Raw genomic sequence first — 26,907 nt, 5'->3', positions numbered from 1 at the left:
TGAATCTTTACAGGTGGGAAGATCCACTTTGAATCTGGGCCATAGCTTCTGCTGCAGCCTATACAAAGGATGTAGAAGAAGGAATCTGGCCCTCTGCCTGCTTGCTCTCACTCTCACAGCAAGTCCGTTCCTTCACGGACATTAAAGCCTACTTTTGGGTTCTGGTGGAAACTGAAGACCAGCTGAGACATCATATTTGTGGACTGAACAACCACTGGATTCTTGGATCTTCTGTAGACAGTCATTGCTGGACTAGCTAGACCACCCTGTAAACCACTCTTATAAACACCCTGTCTGCCTATCTATCCATCTATCTATCTATCTATCTATCTATCTATCTATCTATCTATCCATCCATCTATCTTCTATAATCTCTGTCTCTCTCCTCCCTTCTCTCTCTATGCACATAAATAGTTATTCTGTAAATTCTGTTCCTCTATAGAACCATGACCAATAAAGCACACTTGTGTAAGATTCATAGAGTGTATGCCTTTGATGCTTATTTCTGGACTTATGTGCTTATGTCTACTCTATTCTACTGGTTGACGTATCTGCTTTTATGCTTGTACCATACTGTCTAAATCAATTGAACTTTGCAATACTATATGAAAACAGGAAGTGATTATTTCATCTCTGTTCTTCTTGTTCACAATACTTCAGCTATTCTGGGTCATTTATAGTTCCACACACTTTTTAAAGGTTATTTTACCTACTTCTTTGGAAAATGTTACTGGAATTTTGACAGTAATGGCATTGAATCAGTAAATTTCTTATGCTACAATGGATATTTTGACCATATTACTCCTTTGATCCAGAAATGCAGGCTATGCTTCCACTTACTATGTTTCCTTGATTTCTTTCATCAAGGTCTTTTAGAATTCAGTGAAGTGGTCTTTTGTTTCCTTGTTTAAATTTATTACCATTTTATTTTTTTTAGAAATTTCTGTAAATAGAATAATTTAAGTTTTGAGATTATAATATAATTATAACTTTTCTCTTTTTCCTTTACTCCTCCACCCTCCCAATTTACCCTTCTCCACTTCCCTTAAAATTCATGTCCTCTTTATTGCAATAAGATGTGCGCGCACATGTACACACACACACACACACACACACACACACACACACACACACACACACATTCCTAAATATAGTATACCCTGGTAAGTGTGTATACTCTTATTTGCAGGTATGCTTTCAGAGCTGATTGTTTGGTATTAGATAACCAATTGGTGAGCTCTTTTTTAGAGATGTCCACCTTTCCAGCACTCAGTTTTACTCATTGCCTATAGTTCTTTTTTTTTTTTTTTAATCACTTTACAGCCTGATACCACCTCCCTCCCTCCTCTCCTCACAGTCCTACCCTCATGCCTTCCCTTCCTCCATTACCCACCTCTTCTCCTCAGAGAGGTACCCACCCTGGCACCTCAAGTTGCAGCAGGATTAAGTGCACCCTCTCCCACTGAGGTCAGGTAAGGCAGCCCAGACAGGGGAAAGGGATCCAAAGGCAGAGAACAGAGTCAGAGACAGCCCCTACTCCAGCTGTTAGTGTCCCAGTGCAACCAGGCTGCACATCTGGTACATATGTGTAGGGAGTTTAGGCCCAGCCTATGTATGCTCTTTGGTTTGTGGTTCAGTCTCTGTGAGCATCCACGGGCCCAGGTTAGTTTATTCTGTAGGTTTTCTTGTGATGTTCTTGACCCCTCCTGTTCTACCACAAAACTCCCCGAGCTCAGCCTATTGTTTGACTGTGGGTCTCTGCATCTGTTTCCATCAGCTGCTGGATGAAGCCTCTCAGAAGACAGACATTCCAGGCATGTGTCTGCAAGCATAGCAGAGTATCATTAATAGTATCAGGGTTGGCTCTCTCCCATGAGGTGGGTCTCAATTTGGGCCAGTCATTCATTTGCCATTTCCTCAATCTCTGTTCCATCTTTATTCCTACATTTCTTGTAGGCAGGACAAAGTTTGGGTCCTATATCCATTTTGCATTGAGCTTTAATTTGGGGTGAGGACAGTTTTAAGCTTGATCCATTTGTATGTCCACATTCGCCAGCATCACTCTTCGAACAAACTGTTCTTTTCTTATAGAATTATCCTGGATCCCGTGCTGAACATCAGTTTCTTATAAATGAAAGCATGTACTTTATCCTCAGCTCTATCTCATTCTTATATGTTCCCCTGATGACAGTATCCCTGGTCTTAACAACTGTGTCTTTATAAGATGTTTTAAAATCAGGAACCATGGTCTTCTCCTCCAAGATTATGCAGACATTCCTGGTTTACTATATTCCCATACCATTTTAGGATTATATTTAAATTTATTCAAAAAAACGAAGCCAAGCTCTAGGCAGGGATTACACTGAATCTGTAGATAAACTAAGAAATACTTGAATTTTAACCATTTTAAGATTACTCATTCATTCATTACCACGGTGTACTTCCATTTATTTAGGTACCTGACTTCTGTCAATAGTGCTTTATTGCTTTCAGAATGCATGTTCTGAATGTCTTTTATTAAAATTTCTTGTTAAGTACATTGGATTTTCTGATGCTATTATTAATACAAATTTCTTCTTAGTTACATTTTCTGATTATTCCTCTTTAGTGTATACAATTACAGCTGATTTCTGAAATATGATCTTGTACCCTGCAAACTTACTGGGCTCATTTATTAAGTGCAGAGGGTTGGGGAAAGCGGGCTTCCTTGAGGGTTTTCTATTTGATGGTGCACGTTACTTGCAAGAGTAATGCTTTTGCATCTTTCTTTTAAATCTTGGCACTTTAGAACTTTATTTCATTTATTTTGCAATTTGCCACTTTGTTTGGAATAGACTCTCCAGGGCAATGCCTAATGGAAGTTGACAGACACATCTTGGCTGGTCACCACTCCATCTTTATATTATATTATATTATATTATATTATATTATATTATATTATATTATATTATATTATGTGTGTGTGTGTGTGTGTGTGTGTGTGTGTGTGTGCACGTGCATGCGCTGTGTAGTGATGCAGATGCACATGCGTATGTGGGTCTTTGAGCCTGTGCAGAAAGTCTCTCTCTTTTTGCCCTGGGGAAAAAGTCTCTTACTGAACCTGAAGTGTACTGATTTGGTGAGGCTGGTTGGCCAGAGCATTCTTGGGATCAATTTGTCTTGACCCCCAAATGCTGAGGCTATTAGGCACAGGCAGCAATGCCCAATGTGTTGCTTTATGTGGGTGCTGGATATTGGGGATTCAAACTAGGTCCTCACGGTTGCAAAGCAAGGGTTCTTTCTCATGGAGCTCTCTCTCCAGCCTCTAATGTATTTTTAATAGCATGTACTTTACATCTCTTCATAGGATTTCTACTTGTTTGCACTGAAGAAAATCAGGAAAGCCTATTGACTAATTAATTGAAAACCCCATGTTTGCAAGTTGTTTACCATCTCACTCAGCATAAACATATAGCTCTTAATTGCACTTAGGCTGAAGGAAGTTACACATGGTTTCATATTGGGATTCTCCCTTTAAAAGAATCAAAACACACCTTTTTTTCTCCAGAAAGGCATTAAGGGCTCTGGAAAAGTCTTACTCCATACCCACTGCACTTTAGGAGGTTAAAGCATATGTCAGAAGATCAAAGTCCTTGCAGGTGGCTCCTAAAAGGATACCGCATGAAGCTGAGAAACTGAAATGGTCATGAAGACCCTGGGAAGAAAGACTGTCTGTGGACAGAGCCAACTTCAGACAGAGGGCATCAGAATGAGGACCAGTACTACCACAGGCCTTGGTTTACCTTGGGCATATCATTGGAGCTCATATTACCCTGTTGTGATCTGAGAGATCCAGACAAAGTTTTGATATTTACCCTGTTAGGTCAGCTTGCTTTGGTCTAATAACTTCTTTGCTTTTTCTCTATCCCTCTTTTTTTTATTATAGGAAAGTATGCTGTGTCTACTTTTGTATGCTGTAAATATATGTTTTCATTTTGATTTTGCATGGTTCACAATTAAGAGTTTACCTAAAGTCTCACAAGACACTTGGAACTTGGAACTTTTGTGCGATGCTGGAAGGGTTAGGACTGCAAAGGCTGTTGGAGATGAACTAAGTATAGCTTGCATGGTGAGAGAAACATGAGTTTGAGGGCACTGGGAGTACTAATTGTGACTTTCAATTTGACTGGGTTACTAAACCCCAAGGTCACCTTGGTTATGTTCATGAAAATGTTTCCATAAGGACTGACTGTGAGGAAGACCTACCTTCAATGTCCTAGGCTGAAATCCTGCACAGAAGAACTGGGGGAAAAGAAAAAGTCAGCCTAGCATTGACATTCCCCTAAGCTGTGTGAAGGCAGACTCATATTCCTTTCCCCCCCCATCCATGAGCATCTCCTGTTACCATGCCTCCTTGCTATAAAGGACTGTACCTTCAAGCCAAGGACCGAAATCATCACCTCTCCCTCTGCTAAACTGCTTTAGTCACAGTCACATGGTTTATCACAGTGCCAAGAAGAGTCATTAGAGTAGGGGTCCAGGGGTGAAATGTTAAAGGGAGGATGTGAAACGTTCTGCACAAAAGTGCATGTGTAGTGGGTGTGGTCTCCGGCAGGAGCTGCTGTGGAGAGGTAACTGGATCACGAGGTCATTCACTCTTTCAGTGGGTTAGTCGGCTGGTGAGTTCATATTAGGGCTGTGACTTGGAGAAAGCAGTACTAGTGCTATGTGTTTGAAAGCTGTAGCTTCCTCCCACCCCCCACACCCATTCTCTCTGCTCCCTGGAAACTGTGAGGTGAGCAGTTTTCCTCTACCACATCATAGAGTTATATCGTTTCTTTGCTACAGGTCCAAATGCAATGGGGGATGGCTGGCCGTGCATTGAAAACTCTGGGACAATGACCTTCACTGGCTTGTACCCACTTTTGAAGTTGCTTTCTTGGGTATTTTGTCACCATGACGGTAGAGCCAATTAACATCACCTGAAGACAACTGTCCTTGTGAGCGAAGAATCTCTTCAACTCAGGGTCCTGTCCGTACTCTAAAAGGCAGCTCTTTGTGTTTCTTTATCACCCATCCTCTCCTCTCCTCTCCTCTCACCAGGCCTTGTCTTGCCTAACAGCCGTAGTTTGCAGGGCTGGGTCTCCCTTCTCCTTTTAAGTCCTTCTGCAGACAGTGGCTAGAGGCAGTCCTTTTGAAAGATGGATTGCATCTGCTGCCCTCTCCCTCCCTGCTTATTGCTGGAGCTGAATGAAGTCCATGCTCCTGGGCTGCCTTCATAAGACTCCACTGACTTCAACCTCACTTCAACTCCTGCTCACTGTGCATTCACACTACAAATGTTCCTTTTTGCACTCTTATTTTTCAGAGCATCCTTCCTGCTTGAGATCTTACTGGGGGAAGTGGTCTTGTTAATCTACTCTCCAGCCTTCTCATCCTTCTGATCCCAGGTTGATACCATACCAGTGGGCACCCTTCCTAAAGTCTAGCTAAGTACTCTCGAGCCAGCACCCCCAGTGGTAACCAGGACTTAAATTCCTTTTGTGCATCTTTAAAAGTCAATCTCTCACTGTAAAAATTCTTCCTAGGTCACTCTAGAACCTCATACTAGTAAATGCAAATTATAGATGATGATTAAGTATACATCTGGATGATCCTAAACCTCTGGAGCCTAGCAGAGGTCAGCCTTGTTGGCATTTGGACAGGAGAAGAGGAGGTACGCAGCAAATAGTCAATATATATGCTTTTACATAGTGAATATATAAAACCACTATGTACAAGCAAGCTGAATACCACCAATTCTGGCTTTCGTATAATGTTTCCAAAAGCCAAATCATTCCATAAAATTATGCAGACAAACCAAGGAACCAGGTGGTGGTTCAAAGGACCACTGGGCCTTGAGTTGAGTCTAACAATGATGTAGGCATGTCTTACGTAAAGATGATCTAGCACACTGTCTATAGAAGAACTGCCATTTGCCCTTGGCTTACATTAGAAACACATTTAATTTGTAATCTCTGGTATTAATGATAGCTTCTAAACACATGACATTAATGACAAAGACTAAATTTGATCCATCTGCTTCCACAATTAGCCAAACATGAATTTCCTCATTCTCCACTCCTCAGCAGAATCCACACCTTGTTTGGTTTTATAAACAAGGTAGCCTAGGAGGAAAACTAAAGGCAGCATTAAACTACAACTCAAGTGCATAGACCCCCTCCTGACCACCGGCTCAGCCTTGCCCACCACCTGCATTGCAGCTGAATTTAGCCTTCCATTCACACATGGAAGCTCAGAAATTCTAAGGCTCAAAACTTCAAACCTTCTCTCCAAATAACATCTAGCAAAACTCACCCAGAAGACCCCATTAATTTCCATCATCTTATTCACCCTGTGCATTTATATTCACACTGGAAACACTGAAAGTCAAATTTTCCCATTGATATTATATCAGCTACCTCAGATGAAACTCAAGAGCTAATCTTCCCCCATGTATATTGTGAAAGCACTATATATAAAATATATATATATATATATATATATATATATATATATATATATATATGCATATATACACATATACATAAAATCTGCATTCATTTCTCTGGGGCTTGAGATCTCAGTGAAGAACAACCATGCTGACAACTGGGAAATAAGAGACCAATAAACCAAAGAAAGACGTGGTGGGAGGGTGGCGGGGTGGAGATTTATGGGGTATAGAGAAATCTTAATTCAGAAAATGGCTGCTGCACATCCAAAGATCTTCTAGGTCTATGTGATCCAGACGGAATACCGGTATGCCTTTAAACCCAGGAGACATGCAAACAGATCTGAGTTCAAGGCCAGCCTGGTATAGAGCAAGTTTCAGGTAAAGGAAAGCTTAAGTCCGGGTGTGCTGGGTGGTACACACATTTAGTCCCAGCATTTAGGAGACAGAGGTTTGCAGGGCTTGGAGTTCTGTTCAGACAATTCAGTTGAGTCAGTGAAGTGAGAGGCCATGTAGTGAAACTGAGTTCATGGCAGTTCAGTTTGTAGAATTCAGAGGCAGTTTTTACAGGGAGAGTTTTACAGAGAGAGGTTGAAGAGCAAACAAAGTAGACACAAGTGAAGACAGAATAAGGCAGAGAATGAGAAGGAGCCGGAAGATTAAAACAGATTGCTAGTGTTAGTTTGAGGCCAACCATAACAATTCAGTCAGAGGCTGAGAGAGAAGTCGGATTGAATTAGTCAGCTGGGAGAGGAGTTTGAATCAGAACAACTGAGTTGAACCAGCCAGCCAGAGTTCAGAAAAAGCTAGCGTGAACTTATCCAGCAGTAAGTCTTAGAGGCTGAAAACATTCTAGGTCTAGATTAGATTGTACAGAGGCTAGAAGCTTCCAAGACAAGGTCTAGGCTAGCAGACGGAGGCAGTAAGCCTTGGAGATGAAAATTACATCAGGTGAATAAAAGTTGCTTTTACATGGGGGAGTTGAGGAGTGGGTGGGTGCCAAGCATCTGCAATAGGTGTAGTTCCAATAATAGTGGCAATCAATATGTGTGCATTTCATATGCTCTGATTTTATGGTGACAGTATGCCTCTGGCAGATGAGAATGATAATAATTCTTAAAGAATGGATCAATGATAATGGCCACACCTTGGACAAGTGTCCTGGGTGCAAGTTCCCACCTGCCACTTCCCACCCTTCGCCTTACCAGAGCTGTTGCAGAAGGAGGGGTCAACGGGTCTCCCATTTATGTCAGAGCACGCGACTGCTCGAAAGCGCACCCCTTTTCCACATTCCTTGTCTTCTCCTTGCACCCACAGTCCTCCTCGCTGGGAATCCCTTTTGCCTTCCGGTAGAATGCAAGCTGACCAGTTTCCGTAAGGATGAGACATGAATGCGTCACAGGGACAGGGTTCCATTTCCACCAGAGGGTACAGAGCAGCATCCTGACACTTCTCCTTCTTCCTGCTTTTGCCTGTTACGACACAATACACGGCGCTTTTAATTTGTATCTGATGTTCTGTTAAAAGTCACTCACATTCCCATACATACAGCCACTGGAACGTTAAACCTTAGATAATGTTTCTTTTCTTCTTCTTCTTCTTCTTCTTCTTCTTCTTCTTCTTCTTCTTCTTCTTCTTTTTTTTTTTTTGGGGGGGGGGCATGGAAATAAAATCTAGGACGATGTAAGCAGTATTTTAGGAAACTATGAAATTCAAATTAATTTAAACATAATTTTAAAAATATGGCACAAAGCATTATGCTTAATTTGTCAGTTCTCTCCTACTCCAGTACTAACCCAGCCAAACTTGTCTTGGACTAGCTGGGGTGTGCACAGGTTGTGTCACTGTCATTCTGTTTAGTAATAACAGTTTGGTTAAGCTTGTCTTCAAGGGAAATCAATAAAAACAGAAGCAGTATGCCCTTTCCTTTTCCTGAAAAGAGCTAAAAGTTAACTTCTCCAAAAAGCAAAACTTATATTCTCCATCTAACAAGCTCAAAATGAATTTGGAGTTTACTTCAGTGCTATAGAGTGTAACTAATCTTGTTTTCTGAAATAAGATAAACATAAATATTAACACTAACAAAAATTGAAATAAAAGATCAGACCATGTTTCATGGTTTGAGAAAGATCAGTGACCTTCCATTTGAGAGTCCTCTGGACTTGAGCATCCTGGTGTAACATCACCTTACACACTAACTTTGGTGGGACATTTAGCTGTTTGCCAACTTGGAGTAATAACCGTGTAGAAACATTTGCAGGCCTGTGATTACTTAATAATAGTGTTTCCTGGGTTTCAGCTTGGTCTGAGACTTGATGCAACTTTTCTGGCAACATGTTTCCTCTATGTTGCTAAAACGTTCCTAGATGTAATAATTTCACCATTTCTTCCCTCATTAGTGAGCCATTAACTAGAGTCATAGCTGGTTATAAAAATCAGAGGCAGCTTTACTGGTCTATTTGTGGGCTTTACTGCTATCTGGGAAATACTTCATATAAGCTGATGCATAGGAAGTCTTCTCCTTGTCACATGGCTTGCCTCATGCACAGTTAAACAAATTCTGCCTGGTGATTGACTTATGGGCACATCATTTAAGCCTACAAATAACTTGGGAAATTCCTGTGGAATCTGCATCACTCTAGCCTTGTGTGAGCCAGAACCAGCCCATGTCCCTAAACTGTTCTACCATAATGTGCGCCAACTAGTGGTCTTTCAGGGTGCTGCACTCACTCGGGTCTGCCATTATGAACACAGCTTGGGAAACGCAGATGTCATCTCTTCCTGAGAACTTTCTGACTATGACGTTCATCACTACACAGTGCCATTCCCTCCTCACATGAAATAGTGTTGAACATCACCTCCATCTCTGCACTTTCCTCCCTGTTTTCAGCCTGACCCTGGACCTTGGCATCATTTTTACTAAAGTGATAAAACTAACCTAATGCATCAGGAAGCAATTTTTTATCTTTCAAGCTTGGTGATCTCTCAGAATGCCAATGACAACCTTATTTTTGAGATATTCTTCCTAAATTCCATCATAATATGTGCCTCTCCCCTTACTCCTGTTCTGGCTTCCGCCATCCTTCTAGCCACGTTTCATTACTTACTGCTTTACTCATTTAGTGAGTTTTCTCCCTCTTCTTGGCTGGTGAGATTCTTCACTGGACCATCCTGGGTTCTCATGTCTTGGCTCCAATGTGTTCACCCTAGCTGGGAGCTTAAACTACTATGTATAATTCCTATACTCCAAATTAATTAATTTGATCCGCGATATCTTGCTCCATTCTCTGAGGCAAAGGATGCCTAGTAACCTTGACTTAAAACCAGACTCATCCCTGCATCATACACACAGTCTCCCTGTGTTTTCCAACAGTGCCAAGCAGAGAATACAATGCCGTCACACTTGAGTTGCTTCGGTACAACCCATGCATAGGACTAATGACAAATTCAAGGCTAATATTCCAGAGGCCCTTAAGCCATATTTTCTTTCTTTCTAATGACAGCACTGTGTTTGCTCACATCTCTAGGTCCCTAACTTATTTCTCTCTCTAGAGTGGGAGGAAAACAGAAGACAAAAGGGGTTGACAAGAAGGAAGACCAGAAAACACAGATAACATTCATCAACAAAGCAAACAGAAGTTACCAGCAGAAAAGAAACCATTCTGTACAAATAGATGCTGTCTCTGTTTGTGATTTCGCTCTTAATTACATGGCAGCACTTTCGGAGGATGGATTGAACTAAGTGAGTTAATTCGGAAACAATTCTCCTAATAAGAAACACATTAGTGCCGGGCCTTCACTTTGATTACATTCTAATAAAAATCAGCGCTGACCTTTAGATTAAGGCCAAGGTAGACTAAAAAAAAAAAGGCCAATCTCCAGTACAAAGAACATTTCCCCTTAATTCAAAGTGTAAGTGATCTATTTTGAACACATCTCTATTCCCATGCCTGGATAATAAATTGAATATAAAAAATAAATAAATTGAATATATCCCTTATTAAATAAACTATTGTTTTAATTACCACTCATTCTAGAATCTGTAAAGATCTAGTTTAAAAACAAACACAGAACACCCAGATGGTAAATTAAAAACCCTCATTAAAGTTGTAACAAGAAAAGTAATATTCTAGATGTCCAATATTCACTGGAGTGCCTTGTATCAGGACCTGTATCACATGGTCCAAATCATATGGTTTCCATTGCCACTCACATTTGAGAATGCTCATTAAAATTTCTGTCAAGTATCATGGAAGAAAGTCAAAATAAAATAACTAACATCATAATAGTAAGTCTTGAAAAGTCGGGGGGGGGGATTCAGTTCACTAGTATGTCCTTGGTTTTTTGTTTATCAATATTGTTCTAAATGGTTGGTTGTGTTTTCATGACTAATATATTTTATGAGATTGATCAATTGTGTTGTCAGCTAGCAGAAGGAGTGCAAAGATCAATTAGCTCCCTAAAATAGTAGCAGCTAATAAAACATACAATAAACCTGAGCAGCCCTTTCGTATAAATAATCACTAACTTTGAATCATAGATTAATTTATAACAACCTTCAATATGTACTTTTATAGACAATACATCTTAGAAGTCGTTCATTCAGCTTTTAACGATTTATAACACAAAGAGTGCTGGCTGTAAAATGAGCCAAAACAGTTGCTCTTATTTTGCAGGTGCTAAGTATCATCAGCAAACTTCCAAGGCAAGGGGATGCAGCTGGCTACCAACTATACTCTTTCCCATCAAAGGAAGTTCTCTCGTTCACCTCAGATGTGAAGTGTTGCTAGGGCAACGGCTCCCAGCACACTGTGTGTGTGCAGGACAGCAAAGTCGCTGCAGAGTGGTCTCTAACTTCAGATTTGGTCTGTCCTGTGTACTCTAGTCTCTTGAATCGTCTTTCCTCCCAGGTGTTTTCGTCTGAATCATGTAAGCAATTACTTACCATTATGTATGGACAGTCATTTTGTATAAAGCAGCAAGGGCAGCATGCCTCATTTGTAAAGTCTCTTGTGATTATATATTTTATCTTCACTTGCCATGTAGATTTTTGAGGTCCAGTGTGCATTCAGAAATTCTGCAAAGGCTTTAGTCCATCGACTGAACCAATTTTAGAGAGTTGGATTATATGTATGACCAGGTTAACAGTGCACTAGAATGGTGAGTCTTGGACCCAAGAGACCCTGAAAACAGATGACCATCTCTTCTCAGCTCTGCCATCCTGATGCCAATCGTAACTTTGGTATTTTTTCTTTTGGTTTTTACATTCCCAAAATTTAATTTCCTATACACACAAATGCATCATACTTAAGAGAAATCATAGGCATTATCTGCACAAACAGTAAGTTTTGTTATTGCAGCAGTAATTTTTACAATGCTAGCAAAAATTGCTCTAATATCTCAACTAAACTAGGATTTGCTTCAATTTCCATTAACTTTTGCAGAGGCACACGGTACTGACAGACAGTGATAAGACACAAATGAGTCTGCAGGTGTGATTTGACTTTTACTTTATAATATTAAAGAGTTAAAGAATCAAACTGCTTCTCAGGTAATGGCAAAAAGACAATGATGTCAGTTAATTCGCCTTCTAAAAAAGTAGCAGTGACTGTTTTAAGCTTGCAAAGCTTCTGCTAAGGCAGAATTTGCCAGGAGATATGCAAGTAAATTCTGTGGCTATGGAGAACAGTTGATTGGCATAATAAATGCTCCTATCTCTCGTTCATGAAACAAATGTTAGCCAGGTATATATTAGGTATCGAGCATCGCTGTTAGCCTTAAGGATATGTAGTGGGGATGAGGAGGAAGGAGGTATCTGATCTCTTATCTTTCTGCCGGAACTTATATTCTTCTATAGATGGTATTCAGAGAAGTGTGGCTTGGTTGAAGCTGCTATGGCAGGCACACCCTACCTGTGAGCTGCCGCCTCCTGATCTGGGTTGCTTCACAGTTCTTGGAGCAAGGTGTAAACTTAGACCATGGGGTGAAGGTGCAGTCTTCCCGACAGGGAATGGTGCATTCTTGGACCAGGGCAGGCATGCCATTCATCTGCTTGAGGCATTCTGTCATTTCTGCAGACTGGTTATCATCAGAGATGCATGAGACAGCTAGGAAAGAGCACATGTTTTTTTGTTATTTCTTTGATTAAATCAATGAAGGGGTTTTTCTTTTTCTTTGACAAAATAGTTGAAGTCCCCGGTGTTTGAAAATATGTGATTGCATACGGTGTTCAACATAGCTAACCTTACTGCTCCCTGGAAATTAAATTTTTATTGTTGCCATTGGAGGTATTTGAGGATTTAATTGGTTTCATTATTAATCCAAACCTTGCATTGACAGGAACCAAAATAACTTCGAGTAATTTATTATGCTTCCTTCTTAGGAGCATTTGGTCCCTAGAGATGGAATAAAAGTAGGCAAGCACATCTGTAAAACAGATTGAGACGAGGGCAAAAAAGACAAACCCATTGTTAGAAAATCCATGCAGACTCTTGCTAGGCAGGGTTTCTTTGGTTGGCTGGTGAGAGGACTATAATGGTAAGGAGGTAGTTTTAGTTACATCATAGTCAGTACTTTAAAGGAAACTTCTGTTATCTCTAAATACGCCTTTCTTCTTTGTTAATAGTTAAGCATCAGTTAACAATTGAATCATTTTCTCAGAACAGTCAACATGTAACCAGATAGTTCCCACTAGGAACATCTTATCAGGTCCAAGTAACTTCTCAAATTTTTTCTTCCACAACCTTTTTCAATTACAATGTGTGGATTCAATTACAATTACATATCATCACTAACAATTATGAGGTAAATTACTTTTGAAATTTCATCTGAATTTTATTTGATTCTTTGGGCTAATGCCATTTAAAACCCTTGATTAGGAACACTTGACACTTTGATTCACTTGATTTATTATGAACTCTGCAAGGTGTATATGATATACAGCTATGTCTATAGATGAGCATTTTGCGATATTAGTGCTATTGACATTTTAGACTGTGAATAAAAAAACCAACATTTGTAGGTGCCTGAGTGTGGGCTCTGCCTGATAAGCTATATAGTAGCCTCCCTAGGAGCTCTACCCATCGCATGCTATTAACGCACACCACTCCAGGTTGTTACCACTGGAAACATCTCCAGATGGGCTGCTTTTGAAGAACTGGTTTCCATAGTGCTGTACCAGTATGCATTTCTCTGTCAGCATCTCTAGCAATATGTCTGGGGACCCTTTTTTTTTTTCTAAGTCTCCATATGATTCTGATGCACCCTTCACTACTACCCACATTTGGCACGTTGCTATTGGATATTGTATCTGTTCCATTAGTTAAATTCTTTGGACGTTTGTAAGGTAATGATTTTGTTTCCTTTGTATTCCTAGGGGTATTGCCTAGACGACAGTTTTGTTACTTAGGAACCACCATATAGTTTCTTATAAGGACTGAATATGTCTGTACTTCCATCAACCCTGTGCAAGAGTTCTCTTTCCTCTGACCCCAACCTTCAGCCCTGTAAATTTTTGTTATCTTTGAATTTGTATGTTATAGTTATTAGCAATCTTTATATACAATCTTATTGCCATGTATTTGTTATATAGAGTCCTATATTATATAAGAACATTTTTATATAAATGTATAATATATTTTGACAATGACTTACATACTCCCCATCTCCCCATTCTTCCACCTCTCATCTTGTTAGTGCCCTCATTCCCTTATACATCTCCCCTTCTACTTTTATTCCGTGAATATGTTTATATAATTTTATATATTTATATAAGATATAGAATCTACCAATAGAACAAAACATAGTATTTATTGTTTAAACTTAATTTAATTTGATTAAAATGATAACCTTCGGTTGCATGAATTTTCCTGTATATTGAACAATCGTGTTCTTTATGAGTGAATAAAATTCTTTTGTGTATATACACCTTATTACCTTTTATATTTAAATTTTTATTTTTCAAGAAATCATTCATGAGTATCCTATTTATGTCACTTTTACCTTTTCCTCTAGCACATTTCCAACTCATCCAGTGTCCCACCTCTCTCCCTCTCAAATTCATGATTTTTTCCTCTGTAATTATTATTGTTATGTAACACACACACACACACACACACACACACACACACACACATGAGAGAGAGAGGGAGGGAGGGAGAGAGAGAGAGAGAGAGAGAGAGAGAGAGAGAGAGAGAGAGAGAGAGAGAGAGAGAGAGGACTTACTGAAGCCATTTAGTGTTTCTCACTGTTGGGGATATTATCTCTGGAAAAAACCAGTTCCTCTTTCAGTAACCATTAATTTCCTATGACTCTTCATCTAGTAGTGGGAACTTTTGAACCCCCCACATTAAACAGGCTTGTCAACTGATACTGTTTAGATTTTGTCTAGGTGTCCATATTGTTGAAATATCAAAGGAGTAGCTTTCTTGTCATGCTGTAATATTCTCTCTTTAAACATATGTATACCAGTACTTTTTGGCTTTTATAATATTTCTGTCTCCTCTTCTGCATAGCTCTCTAAGCCTTGAGGGAAAAGGTTTTATAAAAGCATCCCATTTAGGACTGAGTCCTCCAAAGTCACTCACTCCATGAATATTGTCTAGTTGTGGATCTCTTTGTTCTTTGCTATCTACTGCAAAACACAACAAAACAAAACAACAACAACAACAACAAAACATACTTCTTTAATGAGGGATGACAACAAAGCTCTGATCTTTGGGTGTAGCAATATGTCACTGAAAGTTACTTTAACTGATATGTTCTTTTAGCATAATAATAGCATTGATTTTTCTCAATATTGTTGTATTGTAATAATAGTATAGAAAATTTCCCCTATACCTTTGATGTATCTAGTCTCAGGTTCTTGGCCACTTTAACAGTCTTATATATGGATCCCATATCACATAATGGGCTTTAAATCCGATTAGAAAGTGGTTGGTTACTCCCATAGCACTTGTACCACAATTGCACCAGTGTGTCTTAAAGGCTGTTGTATGTCACAGAGTTTGTAGCTGGGTGACATTGATGCTTATGTTTATCATCCAGTGGCATGAAGTGCATCTTCCATAACCATGAGCACAGGTCAGTAGGAGTGAAGTTTTCAGATGGGCAGCTGCTCAATTTCTTCATGTTCAATGACATAAGAAGCTTTTTCCTTAATAAAGCCTTACAACCAGGTTGCAGAGGGTAACCCACAGGCTCGAAAACAGCTTGTAATGTTTGAGTGAGTGGGGGTCCTATGAGGACCTTTTGGCCAGTGACTTAAGAAGACATAACCCATTCCTGGCATTGAAGTCTTTGCTCGGTGGTATAAGTTGTCTTGATGGGGAGCTGTCTCCCCTTTATATAGTGACTCCCTTTTCATTTCCTTCATCTATGTATATATTTTAGGAAGATTCTATAGTAGCAGGTCCACATAAGGTTTTTAAAAAGGCTTTTAGTTTTAGTTTTCCCTCAAAATATTTTCTCCTTTACCCTGCTTTCTCATGTTCCTCCCCACTTACTTCTCCTATAATTATCTCCTTTTTAGCTCTTTATAGCACTATGTTTTATGTCTCTGTCTTGCAAAACATCCTCATCCTTTCTGGTCCCTTAAAATTCCACAAAGCAATTCTCAACAGATAAGAAAAAATTTAAGTAGCTCTTTGAATTCTATCTGATCACTGTGGATTTAAAAAGCTGGACATCAGCTAAAATAGCTGCAGACTGTATAGAAACTCATGGAAAGTGCACAAATCAATACTGATTGAAAATTAGTCACAAAGATACCAAAAGAAAATAAAAACGTTTTAGAATTGAATGAAAGTGAAAGCACAACATGTTCAAACCTAAGGGACGCAGTGAAAGAAGCAGTTCAAAGCGGCAACGTTACAGCACTAAGTGCCTACATAAAAGCCTGAAAAAATCTATATTAATCTTAATGACACATTTGATATCTCTAGAAAAATGAGAAGAAAAATACCTCAAAAAAAAAGTAGATGACAAGAAATAATCAAAATCAGGGCTGAAATCAACGAAATAGAAACAAACATGCAAAGAATTGATGAAACAAAGAGATGGTTCCTTTAGAAAATCAACAAAAGTTGCCAACCTTTAACCAAATTAGGCAAAAGACAGAATAAATTAAAGATGAAAGGGAAAACATAAAAGACGACAAGGAAATTCAGAATGTTGTAAAGTCATACTTTGAAAAATCTATATTCTACCAAAATGGAAACACTAAAAGAATTTCTTGAATTTCTTGGTATAAATGATGTACTAAAGTTAAGTCAAGATGAAACAAATAATTTAAACAAAACCATAACCCCAAGTAAAATAGAAGTAGTAATTAAAAATCTCCCCCCCACACAAACAAACAAACAATAAAGCTGTGGAACCAGGTGGATCCAGTGCAGGATTCTACCAGACCTTCAAAGAAGAACAACTTTGCTAAAACACTTCTGCAAAAACAGAAGGATCATTGACTAATTCTTTTTGTGAGGCTCCAATTACCCTGACACCTAAACCATATAAAGAATTAACAAAGAAAGTGAATTACAGACCAATTTCACTTATAAACACAGATGAAAATTTATCAATAAAATGCTTTCAAACCCATTTCAAGAGAACATCAAAAGGATTATCCACCATGAATGAGTTGGCTTCCTCAAGAGATGGATCAACATATATAAGTCAATAAATGTAATCTACCACATAAGCAGACTAAAAGTAAAAATACCACATGATCGCCTCATCAGTTGGAGAAAAGTCTTTGGACAGAATACAACATCTCTTCATGATAAAAGTCCTAGAGATACTAGGATACAGGGCTTATACTTGAATTTAATAAAGGCAGTTTCCAGCAAACCCATAGCCAACACCACCCAAATGTAGAGAAACCCAAATATTTCCACTGAAACCAGGAACAAGACAAGAATTTCCACCTCCCCATAACTATTCAGTATAGTACTTGCTAGCTTATTTAGAGAAATGAAAACCAGAGTCTATGAGGTGAATTCAAATATCCTTATTTGCAGATGATATTATTTTATACATAAAAGACCCTAAAGAACCCACCAAGAAACTTCTATAGCTGATAAACACCTTCAGCATAGTAGCAGGGTACAAAATTAATACATAAAATATCAATGGCCTTTCTATATACAAATGACAAACAGCGTGTGAAAATGATTAAGGAAACAACCTTTTATTATAGCCTTAAAAATTCTTAATATAACTCTAAGTAACCAAGTAAAATATTTGTACAGTAAAAACTTTAAGACTCTGGAGAAGAAGGGGCAGAGGACACCAGATGATGGAAAGATCTCAGGCCTGATAATGAGAAGGAATTATATGAAAATGGCCATCCAACCAAAATTAACCTACAAATACAATGCAATTTCCACCAAAATTCCTACACAATTATTCACAGAAATTGAAAAAAATAATCTTCAACCTAATATGGAAACACACACACTCAAATAGGGTAGATTTTAAAAATTCTGAATAATTGAATAACAGCTGAAAGTATCATCGTCCTAGATTTCCAGATATATTGCATAGCTATGGTCATAAAACAGCCAGATATTGTCATAAAAACAGACATATTTGACAAGTGGAATAGGATTAAAACCTCATTCTGCATACCCATGGACTCCTTACATTTGACAAAGATGCCGAAATTACACACTGGAGAAAAGACAGCATCTTTAAAAAAAGATGCTGCCCAAATTAGACAGATGGGGGCTCCGGTTTTCTTACAATAGCCATTCTGACTGGGTCCTAAAGGAATCTCATTTCTCTGATGGGTAGTGATGTTGAAATCTTTTCATGTTTATACTTTAAGGTTGTATAGTTGTGCTTTATCTTTTAAGAACTATCTGTTCATTTCTTTTGCTAGTTCTTATATTTTTATATTGATATTTTATTCTTTTTTGAGTGTTTTATCTGTGTGTGTGAGTGTGTGTGTGTGTGTGTGTGCGCGCGCGCGTGGGCGTGCCCTGTGACTGGCCCCCACAGAGTTCACAAGAGGACACTAGATCTTCTGAAGCTGGAGCTATGGATAGTTGTGAACCACCATCTGTGTTCTGGGAACTGAACCTGGGTCTTTAAGAAGAGCAACAAGAAATGCTCTTAGCCACCCAGTCAACTCCTCAGCCCCTGTAATTGGGTTATTTGATTCCTGGTATTTCCTATTGGGACTCTAAATGAGAGACGCATGGGAGAATAGCAAAATAAAAGGATACAGAGGGTCCTTGAAACCTACAAGTAGAACAATATGATAGGCAGATTTGGGCCCAGGGGTCCCGCTCAAACTAAGGCACCAGCCAAGGACAATACAGGAGGTAAACTTTAAACCCCTTCCCAGATCTAGCCAATGGTCAGAATATTCTCCACAGTTGAGTGGAGAGTGTGATATGACTTTCTCACGTACTATGGTGCCTCACATCTGACCATGTCCCCAGGAGGGGGAGACCTGGTGGCACTCAGAGGAAGGACAGCAGGTAGCCAAGAAGAGACTTGATACCCTATGAGAATATATAGGGGGAGGTGATCCCCCTCAGGAACAGTCATAGGGGAGGGGAATAATGGGAAAATGGGGGGGGGGGGAGGAATGGGAGGATACAGGGGATGGGATAAACATTGAGATGTAACAAGAATAAATTAATAAAAAAAATTCTTTATATACCCTAGGTATTAACGTTCTGCCAGGCATGGAGTTAAAAAGCTTTCTCCAATCCTGTAGGCTTTTATGTCACTGTCTCCCTTGCTCTGCTAGAGACTTTCACACAACTCAAACGACCATTTGTAGGCATCATTTCACAGATGACTAGAATCACTCTCCGGAAGCTGTTGCTTATTTCTGTATCTTGAGATGATTTCTCGATGACTTAACAGTTTCAGAATCTCAGGTCCTATGCTAAGGAGGCCTTTGACCCAGGAAGGGTTGGTTTTATACAAGGTGGGAGATAGAGATTTAATTTCACTATTCTGTGTGCGGACATCTGGTTTCCTCACACAACCTCTTGTTCTTTTCCTTTGGGGTTTCAATTTGTTCACTGTAAAGGTCTTTCATCTCCCCAAGTGAAGCTCAGGGTTAGGTATTTGAGTAGATTGTTCTGAGGTTATGGTGACTTAGGTTGTTTTCCTTTCTTTTCCTAGGCATGTTTCTCATTGGCATATAGGAAGTTTATTGATTTTCAGTGTTGACTTTGTAATTTGCCAATTTTCTCTAAGTGTTTATCGGCTCTAAGAGCTTTCAGGTAGTCTTTGGAGTCTCTTCTCTATAGGATGACAGGATCATTTGAAGTAAAACTATTTTGACATTTCCTTTCCTACCTGTATCCCTTTTATTTCCCTCTTGCACATTACTGCGCTAGCTAGGAACTCAAGTACTGTGTGTGTGTGTGTGTGTGTGTGTGTGTGTGTGTGTATGAATATAACATAAACCTACACCTAGACTTACCAGAAAGAGGCTCTTCAATTTAAAAAATTCTCCATCAGATTGACTGTAAGTAAGCCCGTGGGACATTGTCTTGATTAATAATTGATTTGGGAGGGTCCAGGCCACTGTGGGTGGTGCCACTCCTGGCAGGTGCCCTGGGGTATCAAGCAAGTCTGGCAAGCCATGAGGAGCAAAGCAGTAAGCAGCACCTCTCCTCCAGCAATGCCTTCAGGTTCCTGGCTTGAGTTCGCTCAGAGATGGAGTGTGACCTGAGGGTTGTAAATGTTAGTAACACCACACACACACACACACACACACACACACACACACACACACACACACAAAGGATTGAAGGATGAACTATATAATAAGGCAGATGTTTGAACACCCTTCTCCTGTTCTGATTTTAGTGGAAATTCTTCCGGTTTCTCTCCATTTACTATGCTGTTGGCTTTAAATATATTATAATCAGCCTTTACCGTGTGGGATGTGTTCCTTCTACTTCTCATCTCTTCAGGGTGTTTGTTGTAAAGGCATGCTATATTTTTTTCAGACTCGTTTTTTTTTTTTTTTTTACATAAATTGAGATGATTATGCAATTTCTGTCCTCAAGTCTACTTATATATTGAAAAAAAAGTTACTGATTTGTATGTGTTGAACCAAACTTGCGTCCCTGGGAAGAAATGAACTTGGTCATAATTAATGATACTTTTCATGTGTTACTGAGTTCAGTTTGCCAACATTCCTTCATTTAGATTTCTTGCATCTATCTTCACTGTGGGAAATGATCTATGGTTTTCTTTTTGATTATGCTTTCTGATTTTGGAATTGGAGCAACAGTGGTTTCCTGAAAATAGCTTGGCAGTATTCCTTCTTTTTCTGATCATGGATTAGTTTGAGGTGCACAAGTGTTAGTCCTCCTACGAAAGTAAGATCACAATGAGTCCCTCTGGGCTTGGACATTTATTTTTAGCAGGGAGATAGGTTTTTTGTTTGTTTGTTTTTTGATTAGTGGTTCAATCTTCTTGCTTGTTAAAGATTATTTTTTGTTAAGCTATTTATACCGCCCTGGTTTAATTTGTTGTGTGCTCTATGTCTAGATTTTTTACCAGTTACTTTTAAATTATGTGCTTTCTTGGAATATATTTAAGGTATATATTGCCACATGAAACCTGTCACAATTGGGGTATTTTTATTAGAACTCATTAATAGATGCCATGCGACAAAGTGCAATAAGCCCTAAATACAGAGTTAGTTTAAGGAAGAGCACTATAAGCATCTGTAATCAGGGAGAGTATCCATGCAGCCCCTTCAGTTGTCTATCATTGTATTTTAAATTTCTTTTTTTTTTTTTAATTCAGAGCACAAGAGAGAACAAGTTTATGTGAATACTACAAATCCATTTTAGAGATGGTGCAAGCCAAATCCATTTACTGCTTTAAGGCCAAGAAACTGGCCCACGTGACCATGGAAATGCACATTACTTCCCATTTGTACAAGTTTCACAGCAGGTGGAGCTATTCATTCATTTCAATTATGTTTTTAATCAACATCGTGGTAAAAAAAAAATCCATTCCACATCAAGCCAACATCACCTGCATCTTTTTTGTTGTTGTTGTTGAGAATATCACAGCCATTAATGACAAACATAGCAAAATACATTATCTAATGTAGGGTACAAGCAAATGGTATTTGAATTGCACATTTAGATAACCAATTTTGAGTCAATTTAGAGAACTTTGTCCAGACTAGTTAATTTTTTTCCAAGATGACAATACACTAAATAATAAGACAAGAAATTTAAATAATTATAAAAAGCAACACCATCTGAAATATAATCCCCTGATGTATATCAATGAAAATTTTTTGTCTAAAAGAAAATGCTTTATTCCTTTTCTATAATTTCTTATGATCTGGACGCTATGATGAATAAAAGCTTACTTATACTTGGTATTTTGTAAACCACCCAAATTGGAACACATCACAGTTTTGAAGTCTATACTAAGCTGTTATGAAATTGTAAAGGAAGGAATAAGGAAGAAAAGCAAGACTCTATGCATGGCTGGAGAGGTCACAGACACTAGATTAGAACTAATGCAACCAATTTGCTAAACTGACAAAGTATCTGACTTCCTTCAAAACAGTTACCTTTGTACTCACAGACCTCATCTCAGAAGCTGCTTTTTTTTTTTTTTTTTTTTTTTTTTTTTTTTTTACAGGAGTGGAATCATTTGCAGGGCACCCTAAAATGGCCAAAATGCAGAGAAGAAGATGTGGGCTGCCCATCCCCAGAGGATACAGCTACAAAATAACTTTTACACCACCCGAGGCTGAAAAGATTCCAAGAGATAGAGGACCAGGAAGACTGCTGAAGTAAAATAGTGTCTCCTGGATGTTACATGGATGCTACCACCCCAGCCTCATAAGGAAATAAGAAAGTGGCTTCCTGCACACCACCACACCAGCCAACATTCCAGGAGATGAGCTTTCTTCAAGGACAAGCAACCGGATGAGTTCATACCCAAGAGGTCAGCCCCACTCCCAGGTATGCAGTGGCAACACTAATTGTACTTATCAGGGTGTGTGTGTGTGTGTGTGTGTGTGTGTGTGTGTGTGTGTTACAGAAATGTATACATATATGTGTGTATGGATATACATATATAACTATCAAAGAAGAGGAAATAAATTTGAAGAAGGGGTTGGAAAGAGGAGGATTAGGTAGGTAAAATGAAAATCATTATAGTCATGTGCATAATCTCAAATACTAATAAAAAGAAAGAGAGAGAATCTAAAGGATCTGATTGAATCTCTGTGTAGTCAAATGTCAAAAGTACGGATATCAGCTACAAACACAGAATATTTAGGTCTGTTCAACCTTCAGTCTCCTCTTTAAAACATGTATAAAAATTTCCATTAAAATAGAGTAGTGAAAATATCTTACATACACTACAATCTCAATACATTCTATCAATTATTAGTACACTTTAATTGCGTTTTTTAAATACAAATAATCCAGTGTGCGCACACACACTCACACAGACACACACAGACACACAAACACCACACACACACTGTCCCCATGCCTTGCTTGCCAGCTGGCTACTGGGTAACCATCCAGTAAGGCTACCCTGACTGGAAGGGTAAATCAAGTGAACACTTTGTTTCAATTGCCATTGACTCACATACTATCGTCATAAATAGTCATCATTAACCAGCCAATTGATCATATATGGCAAGACCTCATGCGTATCATTAGCATGGCTGCTCTGAGAAGATTATAGCTATGTCATTCCTATAGAAGACAGTGGGGCAATGTAATCCAATATGAACAGTCAAGGTCTCTGGGGAGCGAGGGATGTCACAGAATGTATCCAGTGAAGCTTGAAGCTGGTAATCCCCACATTCCCTGAGCTCCACAGTTCTGGTAAAGAAACCCAATGTGTGATTTTGAAAAGGAATTATGGTCTTCAAAATTTTCCAAGTTAATTTTTTAACACATTTTTATTGAAAAATAAAATAATTCATATTATATCTCATTTTCTATCCCATCCCATACATCCTCCCATTCCTCCCTCCCTCCCACTTTCACCCCAATCCCCCTTCCCTATGACTGTGACTGAGGGGGACCTCCTCCCACTGAATATGGTGCTAGGGTATCAAGTCTCTTCTTGGTAGTCCGCTATCCTTCCTCCGAGTGCCATTGGGCCTCCCCAACAAAGGGACATGAACAAATATGGGGCACCAGAGATCCTGTGAAAGTCAGTTCCCAGTCTGCACTTAACTGTGGAGAATGTTCTGTCCCTTGGCTAGATCTGGATGGGGGTTTGATAATGACTGCACATTTTGTCCTTGGTTGGTGCCTTAGATCAAGCAAAATCCACCCATCATAATGTTCCTCTTGTAGGTTTCTAGGACCCTCTGGATCCACCTACTTCCATATCCCCTATATTTTTCTCACCTAGAGTCTCAATAAGATGTTCTCACCTCTATCCCATTTTCCTGGTAGGTGCAGACTTTCATGGGACCTGCCCCTTGGGCTAGTGTCCAGTTATAAGTGAGTATATACCATTTGAGTCTCTCTGCTTCGGGGTTAGCTCACTCATTATGATCATTTCTAGTTCAATCCATTTTCCCACAAATTTCTGGAATTCTTTGTTTTTAATAGCTGAGTAATATTCCATAGTGTAAATACACCACAGTTTCTTTATCCATTCTTCTACTGGGGGACACTTAGGCTGTTTCCATGTTCTGGCGATTATGAATAAGGCTGCTATGAACATGGTTGAGCAAAGTTTCTTGTTGTGTGCTGGAGCATCTTCTGGGTATATTCCAAGGAGTGGAATAGCTGGGTCTTGAGGAAGCCCTATTCCCATTTTTCTGAGATAGCACCAGATACATTTCCAAAGTGGCTGTACTAGTTTGCCTTCCCACCAGCAATGAAAGAGTGTTCCTCTCTCTCCACATCCTCGCCAGCATGTGTTGTCACTTGATGTTTGATTTTAGCCATTCTGATGGATGTAAGATGGAATCTCAGAGTTGTTTTGATTTTCATTTCTCTGATGACTAAAGACATTGAGCATTTCTTGAAGTGTGTCTCAGCCATTTGATATTCCTCTGTTGAGAATTTGATGTTTAATTCTGAGCCCTATTTTTCAATTGAGTTATTTGGTTTGGTGGCGTTTAATTTCTTGAGTTCTTTATAAAGTTTGGATATTAGAACTTTGTTAGATGCAGGGTTGGTGAAGATTATTTCCCAGTCTGTAGGCTGTCGCTTTGTTCTTTTGACAGTGTCTCCTGCCTTACAGAAGCTTCTCAGCCTCCTGAGGTCCCATTTATTAATTGTTGACCTTAAGGCCTGGGCTGTTGGTGTTCTGTTCAGGAAGTTGTCTCCTGTGCCAATGTGTTCCAGGCTCTTCCCCACTTTTTCTTCTAACTGATTTAGTGTCTCTGGTTTTATATTGAGGTCTTTAATCCATTTGGACTTGAGTTTTGTGCATGGTGACAAGTATGGGTCCAATTGCATTTTTCTACATGTAGAAATCCAGTTAGACCAGCACTATTTGTTGAAGATGCTATCCTTTTTCCATTGAATAGATTTGGCTTCTTTGTCAAAAATCAGGTGACTATATGTGTGTGGATTCATATCTGGGTCTTCAATTCGATTCCATTGATCAACCAGCCTATTGCTGTGCCAGTATCATGCTGTTTTAATTACTATTGCTCTATAGTACAGCTTGAGATCAGGTATGGAGATTCCTCCTGAGGATCTTTTATTGTATAAGATTGTTTTAGCTATTCTGGGTTTTTTGTTTTTCCATATAAAGTTGAGAATTGACCTTTCAATGTCTTTAAAAAATTGTGTAGGTATTTTGATAGGGATTGCATTGAATCTGTAAATTGATTTTGGTAAAATGGCCATTTTTACTATGTTGATTCTCCCGATCCCTCCATCTTCTCAAGTCACCTTCAATCTCTTTCTTTAGATACTTAAAGTTTTTTTTCAAACAAGTCTTTCACTTGCTTGGTTAGAGTTATTCCTAGGTATTTTAAGTTGCTTGTGGCTAATGTGAAGGGTGTAGATTTCCTAATTTCTTCCTCTGTATGATTGTCATTTGTATATAGGAAGGCTACTGATTTTTTCTGAGTTAATTTTGTAACCAGCCAGTTTGCTGAACATGCTTATCAACTGAAGGAGTTCTCTGGTGGAATTTTGGGGGTCACTTATGTACACTATCATATCATCTACAAATAGGGATAGTTTGACTTCTTTCTTTCCCATTTGGATCCCCTTGATCTCCTTGTATTGTCTTATTGCTCTGGCTAGGACTTCAAGAACTATATTGAAGAGATATGGAGAAAGTGGGCAGCCTTGTCTGGTCCCTGATTTTAGAGGAATTTCCTTGAGTATCTCTCCATTTAATTTGATGTTGGCTATTGGCTTGCTGTATATAGCCTTTATTATGTTTAGGAATGTGCCTTGTATCCCTGATCTCTCCAACACTTTAAACATGAATGGGTGTTGGATTTTTTCAAATGCTTTTTTGCATCTAAGGAGATGATCATGTGGGTTTTTTCTTTAGTTTGTTTATATGGTGGATTACATTGATGGATTTCCGTATATTAAACCATCCCTGCATGCCTGGAATGAAGCCTACTTGGTTATGATGAATGATATCTTTGATATGTTCTTGTATTTGTTTTGTGGGTATTTATTGAGTATCTTTGCGTCTATGTTCATAAGAGAAATTGGTCTGAAGTTCTCTTTTTTTGTTGGGTCTTTGTGAGGTTTAGGTATCAATGTGACTGTGGCCTCATAGAAAGAATTTGGTAATGTTTCATCCCCTTCTATCTTTTGGAGTAGCTTGAAGAGTATCGGTATTTGCTCCTCTTTGAAGGTCTGGTAGAATTCTGCACTGAAGCCATCTTGCTCTGGGCTTTTTTTTTGGTTGGGAGACTATCAATGATTGCTTCTATTTCTATAGGAGAAATAGGCCTATTTAATTTGTTTATTTGATCTTGATTCAATTTTGGCAAGTGGAATCAATCAAGAAAAATGTCCATTTCCCTTAGATTTTCAAATTTTGTGGCATACATGCCTTTAAAGTAGGATCTTATGATTCTTTGTATTTCTTCGGTGTCTGTTGTTATGACTCCCTTTTCATTTCTGATTTTGTTGATTTCAATACTGTCTCTCTGCCTTTTAGTTAGTTTGGCTAACAGTTTGTCTATTTTGTTGATTTTCTCAAAAAACCAGCTCCTGGTTTTGTTGATTCTTTGAATTGTTCCTTTTGTTTCTAATTTATTGATTTCAGCCCTGAGTTTGATTATTTCCAGATGTCTACTCCTCTTGGGTGATTCTGCTTCTTTCTTTTCTAGGGCTTCTAGATGTGTTGTTAAGTTGCTTATGTGGGATGTTTTTAATTTCTTTTTAAAGGCACTTAGTGCTATGAATTTTCCTCTTAGCACTGCTTTCAATGTGTCCCACAAATTTGGGTATGTCGTTCCATCATTTTCA

The 26,907-nt window shown here is 38.8% G+C and overlaps 1 protein-coding gene across 1 annotated transcript in view; it reads right to left on the bottom strand.

Moving 5' to 3' along the window:
- Thsd7b (thrombospondin type 1 domain containing 7B) overlaps nt 1–26,907 on the bottom strand; it is an 839,983-nt gene that overhangs the window by 229,937 nt on the left and 583,139 nt on the right. Inside the window, exons 13-14 of the mRNA XM_051147323.1 lie at nt 12,382–12,576; nt 7,675–7,941 (exon numbers count right to left, since the gene is read on the bottom strand). Coding sequence (XP_051003280.1) covers nt 7,675–7,941; nt 12,382–12,576 — 462 coding nt within the window. The remainder of the gene's footprint in view (nt 1–7,674; nt 7,942–12,381; nt 12,577–26,907) is intronic.

Source organism: Acomys russatus, chromosome 6, assembly GCF_903995435.1.
Source record: "Acomys russatus chromosome 6, mAcoRus1.1, whole genome shotgun sequence".
Lineage (NCBI taxonomy): Eukaryota > Metazoa > Chordata > Mammalia > Rodentia > Muridae > Acomys > Acomys russatus.
The sequence above is the reverse complement of the archived record's forward strand: the minus strand, read 5'-3'. Positions and strand labels throughout refer to the sequence as shown.